Here is a 20,628-nt window from a genome sequence, read left to right as displayed (position 1 = left end):
CTCTTGGCATTTAGAAACCTTTGCACAGCATTGTAGATGTGACCAGGGAGGAGCCTGCTGGGGGGGCTGCAGCTCCCATCTCCTGCCATTGCCTGGTCTAAAACTATGTGCCTCTGTGCCACCTATGTGATTGCTGCATGCCTCAGCTTGTCAAGTCATTCTACACAAAGCATTCCTGCAGAGGCCTGTCACCACTCACACTTTATTGAGAACAGTGGGCAGGCGGGGGCATGAGGGGTGCTGGCTGCTGTGAAGAACCCAATAGGCCAGACAGGTGAGCTCCACCTGGCTCATGATCTAGGATAGAGCCTATGGGGTGGGCATCTGCCCTCTCAGAGATCCCTCCGCAGGGGGTTGTGGCAGCCCCCGCCCAGGGGAGTAGGCAAAGAAATCGCAAGTGATAGGCTATAGTTCCCACAGCATCCAACCCAAGAATGAGGGGTAGTACTAATCTGGGGGTGGAGGGGCAGGTGACACAGACAGGGCTTATCTCAGAATATCTAGCCTAGCTCCTCTAGGTTTCTGGAAGACTTCAGTGTTCTGTGGAGACCCTAACAAGGGAGATTGAGGCCGGGAGAGGTCCTCACTGACCCATGTTAAACTGATCCCAGGGAAGCCTCTTGAGCATCTGAAATTAAGGAGCACAGGCCTGTCATCACTCAGTCTCAGCCATGCTGCTAGAGTCCTCAGTGGGAAAGGAGTGTGAGGAAGGGGTCATCTCCCCACATGCCCCTCTTGAGAGAGGCAGAGGCCTCTTACACACCCCACGTGGCCAGCTACTGTGCCAGGGCCTGAGAGCAAGGCACAAGGTACAGAGATTCTGGAATCTGGGGAAGGGGTTATACTCTCCACTCCCCTGGATGTCCAAATAGTGGGGGTGGGGAGAGGAAGGTATCCCCCTGGTTCAGTGTCCCCAGCACAGAGCCTCAGGGAAGGTGCTCTGGAGGCCCAGTTGCTCCTTCCTGCCTCTCCTAGCTGTGCCAGCAGGAGGCAGTTGCCTTAGCAGCCACAAAGGTGGGAGTGGGGAAGAAGGTGAAGGCATCTCACCCCTCCCCTTTCTTCTTCAGTGCCGTCAGGCCAATCTCTTGTTACCCCCGTCTGTAGTAGGTAGAAAGCGGTGAAGCCTCAGGTGGACAGGGAAGCATGGCCATGGGGCCAAGTGGAAGAAACACTGTTTCTGACCTCTGTTGGAGTTGCTCGCCGACTGGAGTGCATACCTCAGTGTGTGTGTGTTTTGAGGGGGCAGCACTGAGAGGCTCAGTGACCACGCAGAGCCTGAGCCACTCAGCAGCAGTGTCCAGGGCATGAGGTCTAGTGGGGGGTGGTGTGCCTAAGGTCCAGCTTCTGTACTACTCTCTGGCAGGAACAGAGCTGGAATGGAGGGGGGGAAGCAGGCAATGGGAGTGGGGGAGTTCCTTCCAAGCCTCCTCTCTGGGGGAAGTCCCCCTTTTCCTGCAGGGTCTGGGGCAGGCCCCTTCCAGGCAGGGTGACATCACACATCGGTCATCTCATCCCCCAGCTCTGCATCCTCTGGCTCTCCTTCGTCCTCTTCATCCTCCTCCTCCTCCGAGGTCACGTTGGGTTCATCGGCCTCTGCCAGGCATTTGGGGCAGGAACAGACAAACAGATAGTTCTCCCTGCAGGAGATGGGGGGTGGTGGTGAGGGTGAAGTCAGGCAGTAACCAGGATGGAGCCTCCCAGAGCCCAGCCACCCACCACATCCCAGCTGGCACCTGAGGATCTTGTGGCGGCTGTGGCGGCTGCGCTCCCGCTGACAGCAGTCTAAGTAGCTGATACAGATTTCCTGGAGGGCAGAGAAGAGGTGGAGTCTGACAGTCTGTGCTGTCTCTTAGATGGGATCAGGGCCTCCCCAACCACTGTCCCATCTCCCAGGAGCTAGGCCCTCATTCATTTCCCTGTGTTCTCAGAAGGCCACCAAGAGGCTCAAACAACCTGTGTCTGAGACAGAGAGGGGACAGTGGTTAGCCTCAGGCCACGACTATAGGCAGCCCATGGCTAAGGTCTGTGGCCATTGTCAGAGGTTATCTTGACATGGTGCTACTAGCTCTGGAAGAAGATTCAAGCAGGCTCTGCGCACTGTGCTAACAGCCAGGACTCCAAACCCCAAACCCACACGTGCACCCATAGCCCACACTACGAAGAGCCATCTCTTGTTTTCTTGGAAGCTGTGGATTTGTTGATCAAAAGGTGGCTGGGGACAAGAACCTGGGCATGCACTTGTCTCTGAATCACTGCTCTGAGGTTTTCTGGTTATTTTTTTGAAGAATTGGGGGTACTGTGGGTTTGAGCATAACCATGGGTAAAAAGACCCCTGCCCTGGGTCATGAGGGGATCAGCTGAACAGCCTGAACTTGGGGCTCTAGCCACTGTTGCTTCCAATCCCTGGAGAGAACTTGCAAGGCCCACCCCCACAGCTCCTAGCCCCCTCACCTCTCCTGGCTTGATATCCTCCAAGGCCGTGACATGCAAAAGGAAGTTGTTTTCTGGGAAGGAGGTCTCTGCATTGGGGACACAGCTGTGGTTACCTGGGTCACAAGAGGCAAGAAATTAAGGACTGCTGACTAATAAAAATAACAGCCTCAACTTGCAAAGCACTGGGTCCCATCCTTCCTTGTTTTCTGATCCCTGCTAGGGCTACATAGGTCCTGGAACCCAAATTTCCTGACTCCCTCTGTCCAGTGCTCTTTCCTAAAGACCACAGAGCACAGGCACAAATGCACTTCCTCTTGCCACCCCCTCCCGCCTGCCATCACTGCCCTTGCTGTCCTCAGCACTGGGCAACTTGTTCTCAATTGTGTTCCTAGTGTCCCACAAAGGGAAGGACAGGGCCGTGAAAGGGACCCCATGCCAGACACTTAACTCAGTTGGCAACTGGATGTCTGGTAACAGCTGAGCCAGTCCCCCTGCGAGCCTAGTTTGGGAGGGTTAGCATGCCCCAGACCTTGGGAGGGCTGACAATGAGGAAACCAGAGGGAGGAGGCTGAGATCTGGAAAAGACAGTTGTGTGATTGGCTCTGCTCCTCCCTGTTAGGTGCTGATGAGACCAGCCTTCTAGCCTAAACTCCCTCCTCCCAGGAACCTGAGGGCAGTGGTTGTGCAAGGCCAATGCTTCTCTTTGCAAGGAACAGAGCTCTGTGTCCTGCCTTAGCACAGGGCCTGGCCCACTGGAAGGTTTTATATATAAACATATATTAAGGCACAAGCAATCCAATGAATGAATGAATGAATGAATGAATGAATGAATGAATGAATGAAAAACTGATGCAACAAAAAGTCCCAGGAGAATCCCCAAGGAAGCCCAGACCTAATCCTGCTCCCAGACTCCTCCCCACCAGCCTAAAAGGGGCTGAGAGAGATGTACCCCTCCTCAATGCCGGGACTCACAGCAGCTCTGAAGCACAAAGAGGCCAGATCCTTCACAGTTAAGAAACTCTCCAGTTGCTGTAAGACAGTAACATTGTAGATGTTATTCTATCCATTTTACAGGTGGAAAAAGAAAACTAGACTTACAAGGATAGGCACTGGTTCCACTGTCTTGCCACCCAGTCACTACCATTTCATCTAAACTTGCTTCCAGGAGGCATAAACCTTGCTTTTCTATAAATGACATCACCTTACTTGTCCAGCACCCCCCTCCCCCAGCATCCAGACTCTATATGGATCTCAGGGTCATGTCTTATCTTATTTGTCCTGTGGATAGATGTGAAGCTTCCTATAGGCACATAGGGATTACCTTCCCCAACCATTAGCTCAGAACCCCCTCGGGGAAAGACTGTGTGTCTGGTTAGGGGGTCATTCAAGGTTGGGTGAGACCAAGGCTCCATCTCACCAACCTGCCTCGATGTCCTTGTACAGCTGGTCAATGAAGGCGTCCAGCTGCTCTCGGTCCTGAGGCTTCAACTCCAGAGCGTCACAGGCATGGACCCACTGGCTCAGGGAGCTGGGGGTCCCAGGCATCCATGGTTGGAGAGAAGGAGGCCCAGCTCCCAGGGCTCTCCACCTCCAGACAGGTTAAGCCCATTTCTTTCTCCAGGGCAGGGGCCCATCTTCCCCAAAAGACCAAGGCTCCCAGGAGCAAACTACCACCTCAGTCTTTCTGACTCCCACCACTGCATCCAGTTCAGCTCTCCTGCCACAGAATCAAACCCTAATCTTGAAAGGAAGTGTGGCTACCTTCCTCTGTCAATCTCCCGCCCAAGCCCTGACAGACAAGTGCAATAGCTTTGGAACATTCTCTCCTAACCTGGTCCCAATTCCTTGGCCATTGGTCCCAACAAGAGCAAAGAGAGACCGGAATCCATCTGGTGTGAACCACTGTGGGGAGAAAGAAAAATGAGTGCTCAGGTTACAGCCACTCGCTTTTCCTCCTGAAACAACTCTCTGTTCAGGAAGTCTTCTGTGAGTCAATCCCATCCCAACTTCACACCAAGTCAGTCTTGGCTTAACTCTCTGAGTAGGAGATGCTGACCCGGTTGCTCCTGGAGAGCTGGAATGACCAGGAGGTCACTCGTCCCACCTTCCCCATGCTCACCTGGCTGAGCGCCTCCTCATAAAGGGCCTCTGTGAAGAGTCTCCGCAGAAGTTCCAGCTGGCCCTGGTTTAGGGGAAGCAGGGAGAGACCTGTATCCTGGGGATTTCCCACTAGCACCCAGGCAGGGCCCAGAAGACCAGGTAAGGAAAAGAAAAGGGGCCAGCTCTGTAGAATGAACTTTCCCTGAAGGCAAAGGAAGGCCACAGAGTTCTTACTTCCAAAGAACCTTGGCAGTCTGTTGGCCTGTTCCAAGCCAGAGTGGGGAACCCCAAATTCCTATTTTCCAGGAGGGCCAAGGCAACCTGGCTTCAGATGACTGTCCTCGCGACCACCTTCCAGGCTCCCTGACCTGGCCTCCAGACAAGCTTGACGACCCCCTCCTCTCCTCAGAATAAATGCAGGAAGGCCCACCCCAGCTGCCCTTGAAACCCTGCCTGTACCTTCAGGCAGCTCCTGCGTGGAAGTCTGCTGTCCTCAGTGAGAATGTGTAATCTTTGGGTGGGAGTGGGCACTCAGCACATTGGCAGCTAAAATGCTATTTCACGCCTGCTCCCTGACCCTCCACTTTCCATTATACTGACTTACCCGCCACTATCCTATCATGAGATTCTGCCTTACCATGTCAGGGCACCTGACCCCTCCTTCCTGTTCACCCCACTTCTCAACTTTCGGTCCCTGTTAGGTCACAAAGTTAAATAGTGGCAAGAAGATAGGTTCTCTGAATAGATTTTTGGCTCCAGGCTCTGTGGCTGGCAAAGGACCAAATGTGGAGCTCCCCTCAGGTAGCCACAGAACATCCAAGGCTATTGGGATGAGGGGATCATGGGGGAAGACTGACCTTGAATTTGTCCCCTAGGAGTTTGTGGACAATCTCCTCCTCCTCATTGGCTGTTTTATTACAGAACTGGGAAAAGAGCCTGATCCAACGATCTTTATCCTTAGCCTGCAGGGAACAAATATACTTCAGGATCACATTCACATATGCCCGGGCGTGCACGCGTGTGCACGCACGGACTCAGGGACACCCATCTCCTTGCTGTCCCTCATACCCAGGCGGGAGGGTAGCCTGTGATTCTAAAGCCTCTGCCATCAGCGAAACACCATCACACATGAGATTCTAGGTAGACCCTTCCTTGGCCTGGGGACTTCCTTCCCATCCTGCCCACACCCAACCATCTCCCCAACTGGGCCAGGCTGGCCAGTTCAACAACACTTGGAAAAAGAGGAGAATGGGGTTGTGGAGCCCCAATACTAACAGAATGGGTTGGAGTGGCTTCTCTCACTTTACATAAGAGGCAATCCTGAGAAAGTGGCACCTGTAAATTGAATGTGTGAACTGTTGCTGCACAGGAGGTCCTCTCCTAGATCAGAGGCTGCAAGAAAGATGAGTCTCCTGCCAGATTTATGGTTAGCTGCTCCTGAGTTTACACAGCAAGCAGCTCTCCTTTGGAAAGCACAGAGGGAACTCTGCATCCAAGCCAGGGACTTGAGGTGAGGAGGAGACTGAGGCCAAGGGGCACATGAGGCCAGAAGGGGCTTCCGTGGGAGGTCTGGGTGGGCTTACCTGCTTCACTGTGGCCACCATCCGCGCCATCAACATGATGCTTGCAGTCTCGGGGGGGTAGTGAACACTCCTGGGGAGAAAGAAAAAGATTTGGCCTGGAAATCCCCTCCCCAGTAGCTGTGTTCAGGGAAGCCCAGTCTGATCACTACAGAGAATCCTTCCTATCAACTCTATTTATAACCAAAGAGAGATGTCATTGACAAGGATAAGGGCAGGCCTTTACCGCCCCATGGGCTTAATGGGGCTCTTCCTGGGAGTGTGTAAAATGCTGAGGGTAGTGGGACTGGCGGCTCACACTGAAGGCAGGGGGTTGGGTGATGTGACTTCTGTTTAACCCTAAGACTGGAGGAAAGATCTGGGGATGGCAGTTTAAGAAAGATGACTGCATCTGCTGATCTCAGGCGGGCAGGCAGGTCGAGAGGGAGGATAAAGGGAAGAAGAGATGAAATGCTACCCACCTCCAGGCCTCCTGTAGCTTATTGAGAGGATGCAGGGGGTCGTCCTGGGAGGGCCCTGGGCACAGGACCTGATGGTACTGCTCGGCGGCCGCCAGCCGACACTCCGCACTGCAGTACATCACCTGGTGGAGTGGGTGGAGATCAACACCCTAGGATCTGGCCATGGGGTGAGGCACAGACCTTCCTTAGTGGTACTCACCTCCTCTGACTGCACTCCTTCTACGAACAGCCCCTGAGCAGTAGCTCAGTGACATCGTAAGATGAGAAAGCACACACCGCCCGGGGGCATTTGAGAGGGGCACCCAGGCTTGTCGAACTATGGGAAGGAGAGAGCTTTCAAAGAGAGGGAAGAGCCCCTGCCAGGCTCCTGGGAAGAGGGCATAGTTCCCACTGAACCAATTTTCTAGATAGCGGGACCAGGACAGGGAGAACACAACTGGAATAGTTACAGCCTTTCGAATGTCTTACCCTACATTATGGCTCTCAGGGGCTACGAGCAGGTCTGTTGTCATTCCTGTCTCCCCAAAGAGGACTTCGGCTAAGGCTTCTCCCACCAGCTCCCTTTCAGGTGCACTCCCCAGGGATGCTCACCTGGCAGTGGGGACAGTGCTGGTGGAGGTCCTTGCGCACAGCACACAGCTCAGGGTGAGGCAGAACCTGGCCCGGTTTCCCAGTCAGCCTCTGGGCATTCTCCTCTGCCTTCTCCAGTGCCCGAAGGCAGTGGTCACAGGCTGAGGGAGAGAGCCCCATGTGACAATGTAAGTGTCTTTATTTTATTTTTTTTTAATATATGAAATTTATTGTCAAATTGGTTTCCATACAACACCCAGTGCTCATCCCAAAAGGTGCCCTCCTCAATACCCATCACCCACCCTCCCCTCCCTCCCACCCCCCATCAACCCTCAGTTTGTTCTCAGTTTTTAACAGTCTCTTATGCTTTGGCTCTCTCCCACTCTAACCTCTTTTTTTTTTTTTTTTTCCTTCCCCTCCCCCATGGGTTTCTGTTAAGTTTCTCAGGATCCACATAAGAGTGAAACCATATGGTATCTGTCTTTCTCTGTATGGCTTATTTCACTTAGCATCACACTCTCCACTTTCATCCACGTTGCTACAAAAGGCCGTATTTCATTTTTTCTCATTGCCACGTAGTATTCCATTGTGTATATAAACCACAATTTCTTTATCCATTCATCAGTTGATGGACATTTAGGCTCTTTCCATCATTTGGCTATTGTTGAGAGTGCTGCTATAAACATTGGGGTACAAGTGCCCCTATGCATCAGTACTCCTGTATCCCTTGGATAAATTCCTAGCAGTGCTATTGCTGGGTCATAGGGTAGGTCTATTTTTAATTTTCTGAGGAACCTCCACACTGCTTTCCAGAGCAGCTGCACCAATTTGCATTCCCACCAACAGTGCAAGAGGGTTCCCGTTTCTCCACATCCTCTCCAGCATCTATAGTCTCCTGATTTGTTCATTTTGGCCACTCTGACTGGCGTGAGGTGATATCTGAGTGTGGTTTTGATTTGTATTTCCCTGATAAGGAGCGACGTTGAACATCTTTTCATGTGCCTGTTGGCCATCCGGATGTCTTCTTTAGAGAAGTGTCTATTCGTGTTTTCTGCCCATTTCTTCACTGGGTTATTTGTTTTTCGGGTGTGGAGTTTGGTGAGCTCTTTATAGATTTTGGATACTAGCCCTTTGTCCGATATGTCATTTGCAAATATCTTTTCCCATTCCGTTGGTTGCCTTTTAGTTTTGTTGGTTGTTTCCTTTGCTGTGCAGAAGCTTTTTATCTTCATAAGGTCCCAGTAATTCACTTTTGCTTTTAATTCCCTTGCCTTTGGGGATGTGTCGAGTAAGAGATTGCTACGGCTGAGGTCAGAGAGGTCTTTTCCTGCTTTCTCCTCTAAGGTTTTGATGGTTTCCTGTCTCACATTCAGGTCCTTTATCCATTTTGAGTTTATTTTTGTGAATGGTGTGAGAAAGTGGTCTAGTTTCAACCTTCTGCATGTTGCTGTCCAGTTCTCCCAGCACCATTTGTTAAAGAGACTGTCTTTTTTCCATTGGATGTTCTTTCCTGCTTTGTCAAAGATGAGTTGGCCATACGTTTGTGGGTCTAGTTCTGGGGTTTCCATTCTATACCATTGGTCTATGTGTCTGCTTTTGTGCCAGTAAGTGTCTTTAGAGCAGGGGCCACATTTTGTCTTTTTCACAGAAGCATCCCTAGGGCTAAAGATAGTGCCTGACACTTGGTAGGTGCTCAACAAATGTTTGGGAAGTGAATGAACAACTGTGTTAAAGAACAGAATGGGTGCATGATTTCACACGCATTCAAAAGCAGATTGGGATTTAGTCTATAGGGCTCCCCTCCTAACCCCCAGACTGAGCTTTCCCCACATTCTGGAGCCAACTGACCCTCCTTTCATGTTTGTCTCTAGCCTAAGAAAAGTGTGAAAAAAGCACGTGTCTGGAAAAGCTAAGGGCATCCTACTTGCTTCTGACCCCTAACTCAGCCTGTTTTGACCAAGGGGCGAGTGGCCTCCTCTTGGTGGAGAGCTGCCCTTTGGCACAGAGCCCTTCCACATGATATCCAGTCCCTGATACTGCAGGTCACACTGAGTTCTGCCTGCCTGACAGTCCTCCCCCAGGAAGCAGGCTGGAAGAGCCCATCCCTCGCTCACTCCCAGCCCCAAATGGCCTAAGACTAGAGACAAGCATGATTCTCAGGCACGGTTCTCCAAGATGAGCTTTTCTCCCAACACCTGAATTCCCAGAGACATCAGCTAGTGGGAATGTACGTAGCTCTCTTCCATGCATACAGTCAGCTGGCCCAGCAGCCATGAGGAGTGGACGAGATGTGCTCACCTCGGTAGCGATAAAGTGCATTCCAGAGAAACTGTGCAGCCACCAGGGGCTGTTCTACAAAGATGGTCTCCCCTTTCCGGATCAGCTGTGTGGCAAATAGGCCCTTTCCCTAACAGGGAGAGAAGGAATAGGATGGCCATAAGGAGAGAAAGAGGACATAGCTCCCAGAGGGCTTCCCAGCATCACCCCCCGCCATGCCTCCCTCTCAGGAGAGGCCTCTGCCTTGGGAGGGTTCATGGAGCATGGTCACCCCCAACCCCCCCCACCCCCACCGACCAACTGCCTCCTCTGGAAATGTAGCTCTGACCTACTTTCAGTCACACCTCTTTCAGCCTGCTCAGAGCAGAGGGCCTAGGATGGGGAGGGAGCCACACTGTCAGCCAGAGGAGAATTTTTGGAATGGCCAGAGCAGGGCCAAATCTCACGGCAGGCTGGAGCCTCCTGTACTAGCAGCCAGTAACGACAGGGCAGTTTTCTTCGAGTCACCCATGTGTCCCTCCAGGATCCTGGCGGTGACACCGCTGCTCAGGGTCGCAAAGGACTCCTATGCCACAGAAGAGAGGGAGGCCTCGCCTGGGGGAGAATGTGCCCTATTTCCCTGGTCGATGGGGAACTCACCAAGTTCTCAGAGTTATGCTGAAAGGAAGGGTGAATCCTAGCACCAACCCTAACACTACTTGCTGTGAACCTTGGAGCCAACTGCTTCACTTCTTTTTTTTTTTTTTTTTAAGTTCATTTATTTAAGTAACCTCTCCACCCAACGTGGAGCTCAAACCCATGACCCCGAGACCATGAGCCACACACTCCACCGACTGAGCCAGCCAGGCACCCCATTTGCTTCACTTCTTGGCAACGGTTTCACATATGAAAAGCATCATAATGATACCTCCCAGGTAGTTTCCAGGATGCCATGATATAGCACAGGTGAATGTACCTTATGAGCTTTAGCTCCTTACTACTCTAAGTGAGATGATAAGTGGGCAGCAAATGGGCATCATTTGGACACCTGTTAGAAATGCAGAATCTCAGGCCATGCCCTAGACCTGCTGCATGAGAATGTGCATTTTAACAAGATGCCCAGGTGATTCAAATGCACGTTAAAGTCTGAGGAACTCTGGTCTAAAGCACTGTAAACATCATGTAAGGCATGAAGGATGAGAAAACAACTGCTGAATTGCTATTTCTCAGATGTGCAAAGGGACTCAGGAGACAGCTTCAGAACCCTGGCAGTTGCTGGCTCTGCCGGGCACTTGTTCCCACTGTTCACTTAGAGAAGAGGGGTGGTGCCCTTGCCAGCACTGAACTGTCACAAGAAGAGAAAGAAATTAAAAAAAAGATTTGACATAGCAGTGAAACGTCCTGTCATGCGGCCTCTCAGGTAGCTCCCTGTTTCCTTCTAGCATTGGCACTGTGGCTAGATAGCAGCACCTCCCAAAGTCAGAGAGGCAGGGATGTGTAGACCAGGAGAGCCCTGAGCAGAGGGGGACAGCTGGAACAAAACCTCTGGCCAAAGCTGTTGATGCACCCTTGGTTGTCTTCTTAGAACCCCACCTCCATGCCTTTTAGCCCTGGACCCAATCTGGCAAAGTGAAAACATGGCCTTATTTTATGGGACAAAGGAGTATGAACATGGACCCACATTATCCCTGACAATCTCAAATCTCAACATTGGGCAAATATCAATGTCTTTCCCTCTCTTTCTGGAGGATCAAATGCAGAAAATATTTGGTAATCAAAATAAAGGGAACAGAATCAGAGCTGTTCCTTTATGAAACCACTCATCCCCCAAACATAAGGCAGGGTTCCAAGAAAGCCACTCTCATTAAATATTAGTTACCAAGAGGCTTGGAGAAAGCTTATGCCTTGAGTGGAAAGGGCATAAACTTGCAAAGATATTTCCAATTTGAAAAATAAATTTTAGAAAAAAGATTGTGCAAAACTCTAAGACCATGTAGTAAACTTTAAGAGCTTTACTAAATGGATAATTTTCTAGAAAAATACAAATTACCAGAACTGAATTCAAAAGGAAGGAAAGCTAGAGAAAGAAGCAGTGCTGGTATCTGGCTGACCCACACCAGTATGGCATTCTGGTTGGCATCCACTGTCTTTGGTCAGACACTATCATGTTCTGATTGGTTCTGTCCCTGGCAGAGTAGTTGGTAAATCTTTGAAAGATCATTCCTGCCAATATCGATAGAAGCAATACAGAAAATAGTCAAAAACAACCCCCATGTGAGGCCCCTAGTCCATATGGTTCATGAGCCAGCTCCCTCAAACCAAAGAATAAGTAACTCTCATGCTATTTAAAAACTATTTAGTAACAGAGAAAAAATGGAAAGCTTCTCCATTTTACCAAAAAACAAGCATAACTGTGATGCAGTAACCTGAGGAAGATAGCACAAAGAAAAAAACGTCACAAACCAATCTCGCTTGATGAACATAGATGCAAAAAGCCTGGAGTAAACCACCTTGTCAGCATGTCTGGGTGTGTATGTGATTTTCTCCAGCAGAAGATCGTGTGTGGGAATAGAGAGAGCAGCCAGCTCATTCTTCCAGAGGTGGGGTTTGACAGAAGGCTGGGACAGGACAGCTGGGCAAGCAGAGTGGCTGAAGTGATGAGGTCAGAGGAAGAAATAAAGAAGAGAGGGGCTGAGAGATAGGGGACTTAGTGAAGGGAAAGGTCAGTGTCTCTGCCTGCAAGGAGTGATGGAACTGGGATACCATCAAACTGAGCCAATCAAGAACAGAGGTGGAGACAGAGATGTGAGCAGCTGAAGAGGCCAAGGATATTGGGGAGCTGCTTTACCACAGAAGGAAAGGAATGCTCCAGATGCACTGGAGAGGAAAGAAGGCAATGGAAGGTTGGGGTGGGGAGGGCAGGAGGTAGATGACTAGAAGGCTGACATCTTGGGCAGGGACCAGGTATATGCACTGCTGGTATACATGATAAATTATTCAACCTCATCAGTAAACACAGACTTGTAAATTAAAACAAAGTGATACCATTTTGCACGTATCAACTGGCAAAGTTAACTAGTAAAGAAAATACTCTGATGAAGAGAACAAAAGGATGTGTGCACAGAAACTGAGCTCCAGGACCTTTGCCCTCAGGGATGAAAAATAAAATACAACGCAAAAGTGCATAAATAAGTAGGTGGCTGAATGAACTGTGGCAATCCCTTGAAACAGACTATTACTCAGCTCTTAAAAATATGTAGAAATAGGTTTATTGATGTTGATTTACTGCTGCATCAAACAGAGGTTCCTAAAATTGTGACTTTAGTATCCACATATTTGCACAAGTGTAGGATTACGAGTGAGTTTTATCTTCTCTTTCCTTACATGCATTTAGAGTATTTTTCTACAATTAACTTTTAAAACACGATAATATAACCACAAAACCATATTGCTTTCCTGTTTCAATGCTTCAAATGCTCCCACGGGCTTCGAGCTCTAGTCCAAATTCCTTAGCATCCCAAGGCCTTTGTGAAGGGTCCTGGCCTCTCTCCCCACCCCATTCCCAAATCTCACTCAGAAAGTTCCCGGAGGGCCCACTCTTTTTCATACCTCAGTACCCTCTGCTCAGCCAGTCCCCGCCCACCACCCCCACGGCCCAGCAGCAGAGTACTCCAGCCTGGACCAAAAGGCCCGGCGCCCACCCGGCCCCGCCTGGAGCAGCAGGAGCAGGGCAGCCGGAGGGCGCACCGGGTCCCGTAGGGAGGGGGCACGGAGACTACGGAGACTTCGGAGCCCCCCGATTCACCGCGTGACCGCCCCGGAAGCCTGCGCGCGGGGACAGACGGGGAGCCCCCGGGCCGCGAGGAGGGGCTGAGCCGCAGAGTCGGAACGGCTCAGGAGCTTCTAGGCTCCGGGCCTAGGGTCCCGCGGGGCTCTCTCCAAGGCCGGACACGGTAGGTGCCCCTGGCGGGTCTGCCTCGGCCTCACCTTAGCGCTGCTTACGAATCGGACTTCCACGGCGACCGGAGCCCGACCCGACACGCCCACGCAGAAGGAGAACACGTCGCACATGGAGGCCGCCATCTTGGGCGCGCCTCCGCCTTCTGACCCTTGACCTCGCCTCGACCCGGGGGGCCCCGCCCCTCTCTGGCCCCGCCCCCGGCGAGTGTGTCTCCAGGCTGCTAGGGTTTGCGCGCTAGCAAGTCCGAATTGGGAAATTGGGATCCCTTTAATCTGTGTTTAGGTCGATTGGTTCGATGGCTGGATGTCGCTAGGTCCGCGTTTTTTACATCTGTGCAGTTTTGCGTCTGTGTCTTCGTACGTGCCTATGTATCATAGCTGGTGGGTGTGTGTGTATAGTTTTGATGTATCTGTGTCCAGTTCATGTTTTGGTGTCTGTTGTCTCTGTCCACCCAGTGTCCCGTCTAGAGTCAGGCACTCTGGATCCGGCCATGGGGTGGGACAGCGGCCGGCCAACTTATACCCTCTCTGACCTTCTACCTGAAAGGAAGGACTAGCTTGCCCTACCTCCCCATCTACAAAGTCGGGCGCAGGAATTCCATTCTCCTTGGGCCTTCTGGCAGCGGGGCAGACAGCCCTTCGACACATCAAGCTGGACTTGTGCTTCTCTCAGACCCTTCAGGGGCTTAAGGGACTTTGCAGCCTAGGGGTGGTAGAAGGGGGTAGATGGTGGAGCTCAGGTCTGAGGACCCCTAAAATTGTGTGCAGAAGTGAGTGTACATATACATATTGTCCTGGGAACAGCAGAAGGCCCTGTTCTCATTCAGGACCCCAAAAAGCTGGAACCACTGACTTACAGCATCTGTCCCCACAGCCAAGTCTGACAACCACGGGTCGTTTCCTTGTCCTCCAATTGATTCTGTGCTCCTTGAAAAAGGATGTGTCTGCTTCTGTTATGGTCTCATGGTCATATTGGGGGATTGGGTAGGCCTTAGTAACTGTTGTTGAATAGGTTAACTGTTGATTTTTTTTTTAATTATTTTTAAAAGGTGAGTCAATTGAGGAGGCAGGTGCTGGAAGTGGTAGATGCAGGTAGATTCCTTTGATTAACAGAGTGGACTTTGGGTCCAGCATTAGGAAGGATTTCCCTGAAGACAGGGGGAGAGAAGAGTTCTTGAAGCTGGACCCTGGCGTCAAGCCTGTGGCCTAGTGTCTAGGAGAAGATGGTCTACCACCACTTGGAGGCATGTGGTTTTTCACCTCTGCTCCCTGCCCTTCCTGTCTCCCTCAGAACACTGCAGACAGCAGTGGGGACCGTGCCTTCTGTCACCGGCAGGTGGCAGGGCAGGCCTCCTTTCACCAGCTCCCCTCTACCCAGAAGCCATTGGAGATTCTAAATCCATACTCTGAACAGAGGCCTGCCCAGGAATGTAGAGCACTAGAGAAGTGAGCTCTGGAATTGCTGGTGGCTGGCCTCACAGGGAGGGGTAGGCTATCAGCAGCCTTCTTAGAAACGGAGCAGATTCCTGGGAAGGAAAGGGAACCATGAGTTAGGGGCTTGAAGGGGAAAAATTATAACTGTCTCATGGAAATACAGCAGAGTTTGTGAAAAAATGCCTGCTTTGGCAAAGGCAGAGCCAAATTTCTCTGTACAGTGATGGAGAGGGGTCAAAGTGGGTAGCTAGAGGGAAAAAGATGGGGTCAGGGAAGCATGTCTGTGCCTAAGCAGACAATTGGGGCTGAGCTCCTAAAAGTGGTAGCAGTTCAGACAAAACAAGAAAACTTTGGGAAACTCTGAAGTAGGCTAAATGGTTTACCTTTCCCTCCTCTTTACTCTCATATCCACCATCTTTGGTGGGGAAGAGGCTTCTAGGCCCAAATACTGATTCAAGGAAGCCCCTTCTCCACAGGCAAGCCAGGAAAAGATTAATCCCTGGAGGGGCCAGTTCAGTTGCAAGCACCACACCCCCAGGTGAAGGGAACTTATAAACCTTAACACTTGCTGAACACTTAGCACTGGGCCTGGTACCCCGTAACAGCTTTACAGACATCCTGTCAGCTCTGGGAAGAGTAAATTGTCAATGCACCCATTATACAGATGAAGAAAAAAGGCTCAGAAGTTCCCGTGGGTGTCCCCAGGAAGAACTAGCCCAGACAGCCTGGGTTGAGCCTTTGTCCCAGTCCTCAGCTGTCCACTCCTGACTCAGTGTCTTCTCTCTGGATGCTGGTGTCAGAGCTGCTGGAGGGCTCATCCTGGGAGGCAGCCATGGCAGACACAGCTGGTAGCTTCAGCCTTTGCTGCTTCTGATACTTGACCCTGCGGTTTTGGAACCAGACCCTCACCTATAATTGGAGGCAATGGTCAGAAATTAGAATGTGACCAGCAGTTCCCACTGCTTCCCCCATTCCCACAGTGGCCCCTGATCTTTGGTCCACATTTGATCTTCCTTCTAAAGGAAGCATCTCCTTCAAAACACCCTTCCCTATAATTTTAGACACATTCATTCATCCAACAAGTATTTATGGAGCTCCTACTATGTACTAGGCACCATCCTAGGTGATGGTGATACAGTGGTGAGCAAGAGAGGTATGGTCCCTGACCTCATGGAACTCCCAGTCCAGAGAGAGAGAGAGAGAGAGAGAGAGAGAGAAATAAATATGGAAACAAAGAAATCCATAAACACAAATGTGAGTATGAACAGGGGTCTGGCCCTCCCTGAGGAAGCAGCACTTAAGCTAAGGTTCACCAGATCAGAGGCCAGTTTAATGGGAACAGAAAAAGCAGGCTGGGGCAGGGGACAACCTGTAGGAAGGCTCTGTGGTAGAACCAAGCTTGGTGTGTTGGAGGACCAAAAAGAAAGAGAGTGTGGCTGAAATAGCTGAGAGTGAGATGGGGAAGTGAAGGAAGGGAAAATGGAGAGGTCAGCAGAGCCCAGATCACCTAGGACTATGGAGGCTATGGGTAAGGAGTGTCAGCTTTCAGGCTATTAAGTGGGATGTGACATAGTCCTGTTTGCATCTCAAGTGAATTGCACATCTGGCTGCTCTGTGAAGAAAGGATGAAAGGAGATGCAGGGAGACAGCTGGGGGCTATTGCAATGATCCAGAAAGAGCTGGGACTGGTGTGAATTACGGGCAATGGAAAAAAATGAAGCGATTCCAGCTATACTTTGGGGGTAGAGGTGACAAGGCTTGCCGATGCAATGGGAGTGGGAGAGAAGGAAGAATGTAGGATGACTTGGTATTTTGAGCAACTGGATGGATGGTGGGACCATGAGTAGGGAAAGGAACAGATCTGGAGAGAAAAAGGTCACAAACTGAAGTTTAGACTTAAGTTGAAATGCATACCCAGGAAACATCCAAGTGGAGACCTCAGGAGGGTAGATAGAGGGATGCCTGGGTGGCTCAGTTGGTTAAGCGTCTGACTCTTGATCTCACCTCGGGTCATGATCTCACGGTTGGTGGGATCAAACCTGCGTATGCTGTATACTGACAGTGTGGAGCCTGCTTGGGAGTCTCTGTCTCCACCCCTCCCCCATAAACATGTATGTGTGCTCTCTCAAAATAAACAAACGTAAAAAAAAAGAAGGTAGGGGTGCCTGGCTGACTCAGTCAGAAGAGCATGCAATTCATGATCTTGGGGTTGTGAGTTTGAGCCCCATGTTGGGTGTAGAGATTACTTAAATAAAACAAATAAAATTAAAAAAAAGAAGGTAGATAAATGTACAAGTTAGGAAAAAAAGGAGTGAGCTAAGATACAAATCTGGGAGTTGTTGGCTTATAGATGGTATTTAAAAGCATGGGAATAAATGATGGGGCACCTGGGTGGCTCAGTTGGTTGAGCATCCAACTTCAGCTCAGGTCATGATCTCACTGTTGGTGAGTTCGAGCCCCGCGTCTGGCTCAGCCTGGAGTCTGCTTTGGATTCTGTGTCTCCCTCTCTCTGCCCCTCCCCTGCTCATGCTAAGTTTCTCTCTCTCTCTCTCTCTCTCTCTCTCTCTCTCAAAAATGAATAAACATTAAAAAAATAATAAAATAAAATAAAATAAAATAAAATAAAATAAAATAAAATCATGGGAATAAATGAGATCAGCTACAGAGACAATTTGAGGTCACAAAGAGTACCCTACAAAAGTTGATACAGAGGAAGTGGCCAGAGGGCTGGAAAACCAAGAATGTGGTGTCCAAAAGCCAAGAGAAGAATGTGTTTACGTAAGAGAAGAGGTCAACTGTACTGAGTGGGGAGTAAGACAAGGAAAGCATCTGTTGACTTTGGCAACATGGAGGTCATTAAGAGACCTGGAGGAGAAGTTTTGATGGAATGGTAGGGAAAGAATTCATATCAGAATGAGTTAAGTAGATGGGAAGTGAGGACATGGAGTGACTATAACAAATTCATGGGAAGTTTGCCTATGAAAAGAGCAGAAAAGTGGTGTAGTAGCTCAAGTGAAGTATAGGGTTCTAGTGAATATTTATTATTATTTTTAATACTTAGTCCCTTGAACACACTTAACTTCATGGTCAGCTCCCTTTTTAACATGGAAACATAAGTTCTAGGTTAATATCTAGGTTAACATAATTGTTCCCATTATGTGATTTCAAACGGGACTACTTTCCTCATTCATGTAGGAAGCGTGCCAGTGATTAGGGCCTGTCTCCCTCAGTGACCTGGCACAGAGGAAGAAGGCCCATGTCTTCCCCTCAACCTCACCCAGGGCCTTCTGGAGAGCAGTGTCTGCCCCCAGGCACAGCCCTGACCCCACAGGGGTCCCTGCTCCCACCTGGTTCTCCGTAAGGTTGAGCTGGGCTGCCAGCTGGGCTCTCTTCTTCCCCACTAGATTGTGCTGTTTTGTAAACACTTTCTCCAACTCTTCCAGCTGCTTCAAGTTAAACATGGTCCGAACCCTCTTTTGAGGTCTCTCAGTGTCCTGAAGTTCCTCGGCTGGAGCCCAGTCTGGAATGCCCCAGAGGCCTGAGCAGTGAGCCAGCTCTAAGCCTAAAAAGCAGATACACACACACACACACACACACACACACACACACACGTATTTAGGTATTAAATATGCATAAAATACCCCTGGAAGAATAAAGAGACTGGTGTCATTGGCTGCTTGTGGGGTGGAGTTAACCAGGTGACTGGGGGACAGGAATATAAGGGGAAACTCTTCTCCATCTGTCTTAGGAAACATTGTGGAGTTTGAACTGTAGGAATGGATTACCTATGCAAAAACTAACTTGAAAATGAGGGGCACCTGGGTGGCTCAGTCAGTTGAGCATCCAACTCTTGGTTTTGGCTCAGGTCATGATCTCACGGTTTGTGGGATTTGTGCTGAGTCAGGCTCTGTGCTGACAGCCTGGAACCTGCTTGGGATTCTCTCCTTCCCTCCCTCCCTCTCTCCCTCTCTGCCCCATACCTGCTCAAGCACACACTGTCAAACAAACAAACATACATTAAAAAAAAAAAACTAATTTGAAATTGAGATTAACTGTAATACAAAGCAGTAAGCTGCAATTCAGACCTCAGCTCTGTGAGGCAGTTAGGGAAAATTGTTTTGGAAACTTAGGCATGTCGCTCAGATGCAGTGGCACGAATCTGGATGGGGTTGAGAGCCTAGGCTTTCTCTGAAGGGGAGGGTGGAGAAATGCCCAGTTGAAAGGGGTAGAAATGCAGAATGGAGAGAACCCAGGAAGTAGGCACCAGGTAAGATTATGTTACATGGATCTTGGTATGGGTTGACAAGGCTTGCGTTAATCTTGCTCCTGTTTTCCTCAAGGGGAGGTGGGGAACCGTGAATCAGATTGCCAAAAATGGTAAAAGCTCCTGTGGGTGGATGTAAATGCTAGAGGAGAACGTTAGGTACACAGTTAAATTCTCCTTGGGGTTTAAGTGCCTGAGCCCCAGAGCCCGAGGTTCCTCTTTTAAGAGCGCGATACGCAAGCAGGCTCAGAGAGCAGTTAAGTGTGGGGCTTTATGCTCACCCGGACTGGGCGTGAGCGGTGGAGGCGGTACTGGGGTACCGGCATTTGCCAGCTAACAGCTCCTCGATGAACCGCACCACCGCAGCAGCCGCTTCTCCCAGCTAACTGGGCCGCGCGTTCCAGAAGAGAGCTACTTTGGGGAAGAGTCTAAGCTAACAGTCGTTATTCAAAGGGGCTGTGGAAGGAGCGAGATACTAATTCTCCAGAAGGGACGCTCTGCAGCCCCAGGGCTGGTCTTGTCCCAGTCTTCCGAGGCCCCCTCTGACCTTCCCCGCACCTTCTGCTCTGCACCCGCGCGCTCACACACATCTCCTCCCACCTCAGCAGCGTGCGTGCGGGGGAAGCCTCGTGCAGTGGTCTGTTCTCGGCCAGTCCCTCTCTTGGGCTTCGGGTTCAACGGCAAGGTGAAGGGTCATTGGGCCCCTTCCCACCGACCGTGCGTGGTTCTCAAAACTCAGGGACGTCTCTATCCTGTGCCCGCTGTCGCGGCTGCCACGCTTCGGCCGCCCGCCCGGTTCCCGGGCGCCCGAGCAGCTCGTACCTGTGACGCCGAGGCCCTGGAGGCCGTAGAGGTGAGCCACGCGGAGCCCCGTCCGGGGCAGCTGGGGGCACGGCTGGTAGAGACTCACGCTCAGGTAGGCCGGCAGCCACGTCGCGGGAAACCGGGAGGGAGCCGAGCCGAGGTCCGCGGCGACGCCGGACATTGGGGCGACGGCGGGGGTCGCGCGGCGGGCAGGCCTGGCCAGGATGGCCTCGACGGAGAAGGAAGACTCGAGGCGCCCGGGAGCGCGGGGCCTGCCTGGACCCGCGGGGCGGCGCTGGAGCTCCGAGGTCTCGTCTCCTGCGCCCGGGGGAGCGGGCGGCCGGCTGCCACGCGGCACTGGGCTGGGCATGGCGCGGCCCCTGCCCTGTCGGGCACAGGGAGTGAAGCCGCGGCCTGTGGGCAGCCGTGCAGGGAGCGCGAGGGACAAGGGGAGCACCACGCAAAAGGGAGAGAGACTTGTTGGCCAGGAGCATTCCCGGCGGTGGACGAGGGCTCTTAAATTTGGCGAGGCGGGGCGGGGCCGGGGTCGGCCTTTTCTTCCAGCCGCCTAGGCGGGGCCACCAGCGCGCTGCGAAGCCCCCCACCCTCCAAAGCCGGTCAAGCCGCCAAGTCAAGGTGGGCACTCCCTCCCTTACTCCGTATTTAAAAATGCCCTCCTTGGTGCGGTCCGAAAAGGACCCTAGCTGGCTGCAGCTTCACCTGGGGCTAAGCAGACTTTAAGTACGTACATACATAAATACATACA

General features: G+C 51.2%; 2 protein-coding genes across 3 annotated transcripts; both read right to left on the bottom strand.

The window, feature by feature from the left end:
* Nucleotides 1-172: 172 nt before the first annotated feature.
* Nucleotides 173-13,520, bottom strand: SMYD5 (SMYD family member 5). Its single transcript, XM_045446490.1, has 13 exons — nucleotides 13,388-13,520; nucleotides 9,443-9,551; nucleotides 7,166-7,305; nucleotides 6,575-6,696; nucleotides 6,117-6,186; nucleotides 5,391-5,495; nucleotides 4,553-4,615; nucleotides 4,265-4,335; nucleotides 3,855-3,961; nucleotides 3,406-3,462; nucleotides 2,452-2,546; nucleotides 1,734-1,804; nucleotides 173-1,637 (listed from the first exon to the last, which is right to left on the bottom strand). The coding sequence occupies exons 1-13, from the start codon at nucleotides 13,481-13,483 to the stop codon at nucleotides 1,493-1,495; spliced, it is 1,251 nt and encodes a 416-aa protein (XP_045302446.1). The 5' UTR covers nucleotides 13,484-13,520; the 3' UTR covers nucleotides 173-1,492.
* Nucleotides 13,521-13,643: 123 nt separating this feature from the next.
* On the bottom strand, nucleotides 13,644-20,339 carry NOTO (notochord homeobox). Of its 2 annotated transcripts, XM_045446501.1 has the most exons (3): nucleotides 19,881-20,339; nucleotides 18,142-18,356; nucleotides 13,644-15,703 (listed from the first exon to the last, which is right to left on the bottom strand). In XM_045446501.1, exons 1-3 carry the CDS (start codon nucleotides 20,230-20,232, stop codon nucleotides 15,545-15,547), a joined length of 726 nt encoding a protein of 241 aa, XP_045302457.1. In that variant the 5' UTR covers nucleotides 20,233-20,339; the 3' UTR covers nucleotides 13,644-15,544. The 2 variants fall into 2 exon arrangements, with proteins under 2 accessions (XP_045302457.1, XP_045302456.1); XM_045446500.1 differs by lacking the exon at nucleotides 13,644-15,703 and having other exon boundaries at nucleotides 17,355-18,356.
* Between the last annotated feature and the right edge of the window lie 289 nt (nucleotides 20,340-20,628).

The sequence above is a fragment of the Leopardus geoffroyi genome, chromosome A3 (assembly GCF_018350155.1).
Source record: "Leopardus geoffroyi isolate Oge1 chromosome A3, O.geoffroyi_Oge1_pat1.0, whole genome shotgun sequence".
In the NCBI taxonomy this organism is placed as follows: domain Eukaryota; kingdom Metazoa; phylum Chordata; class Mammalia; order Carnivora; family Felidae; genus Leopardus; species Leopardus geoffroyi.
Note: the sequence above shows the minus strand (reverse complement) of the source record. Positions and strands in the feature narration are given on the sequence as shown.

Excerpts from the sequence above, each read along its gene's own strand:
- NOTO (XM_045446500.1), bottom strand. The coding sequence starts at position 20,232 with ATGCCCAGCCCAGTGCCGCGTGGCAGCCGGCCGCCCGCTCCCCCGGGC. Across the intron at positions 18,357-19,880 it reads CCAGGGCCTCGGCGTCACAG|GCTTAGAGCTGGCTCACTGC; the intron begins GTACGAGCTGCT and ends TCTGCTTTTTAG.
- SMYD5 (XM_045446490.1), bottom strand. The coding sequence starts at position 13,483 with ATGGCGGCCTCCATGTGCGACGTGTTCTCCTTCTGCGTGGGCGTGTCG. Across the intron at positions 2,547-3,405 it reads CTTTGTGCTTCAGAGCTGCT|GTAACCACAGCTGTGTCCCC; the intron begins GTGAGTCCCGGC and ends CTTGTGACCCAG. Across the intron at positions 1,805-2,451 it reads AGGATATCAAGCCAGGAGAG|GAAATCTGTATCAGCTACTT; the intron begins GTGAGGGGGCTA and ends TCTGCCCTCCAG.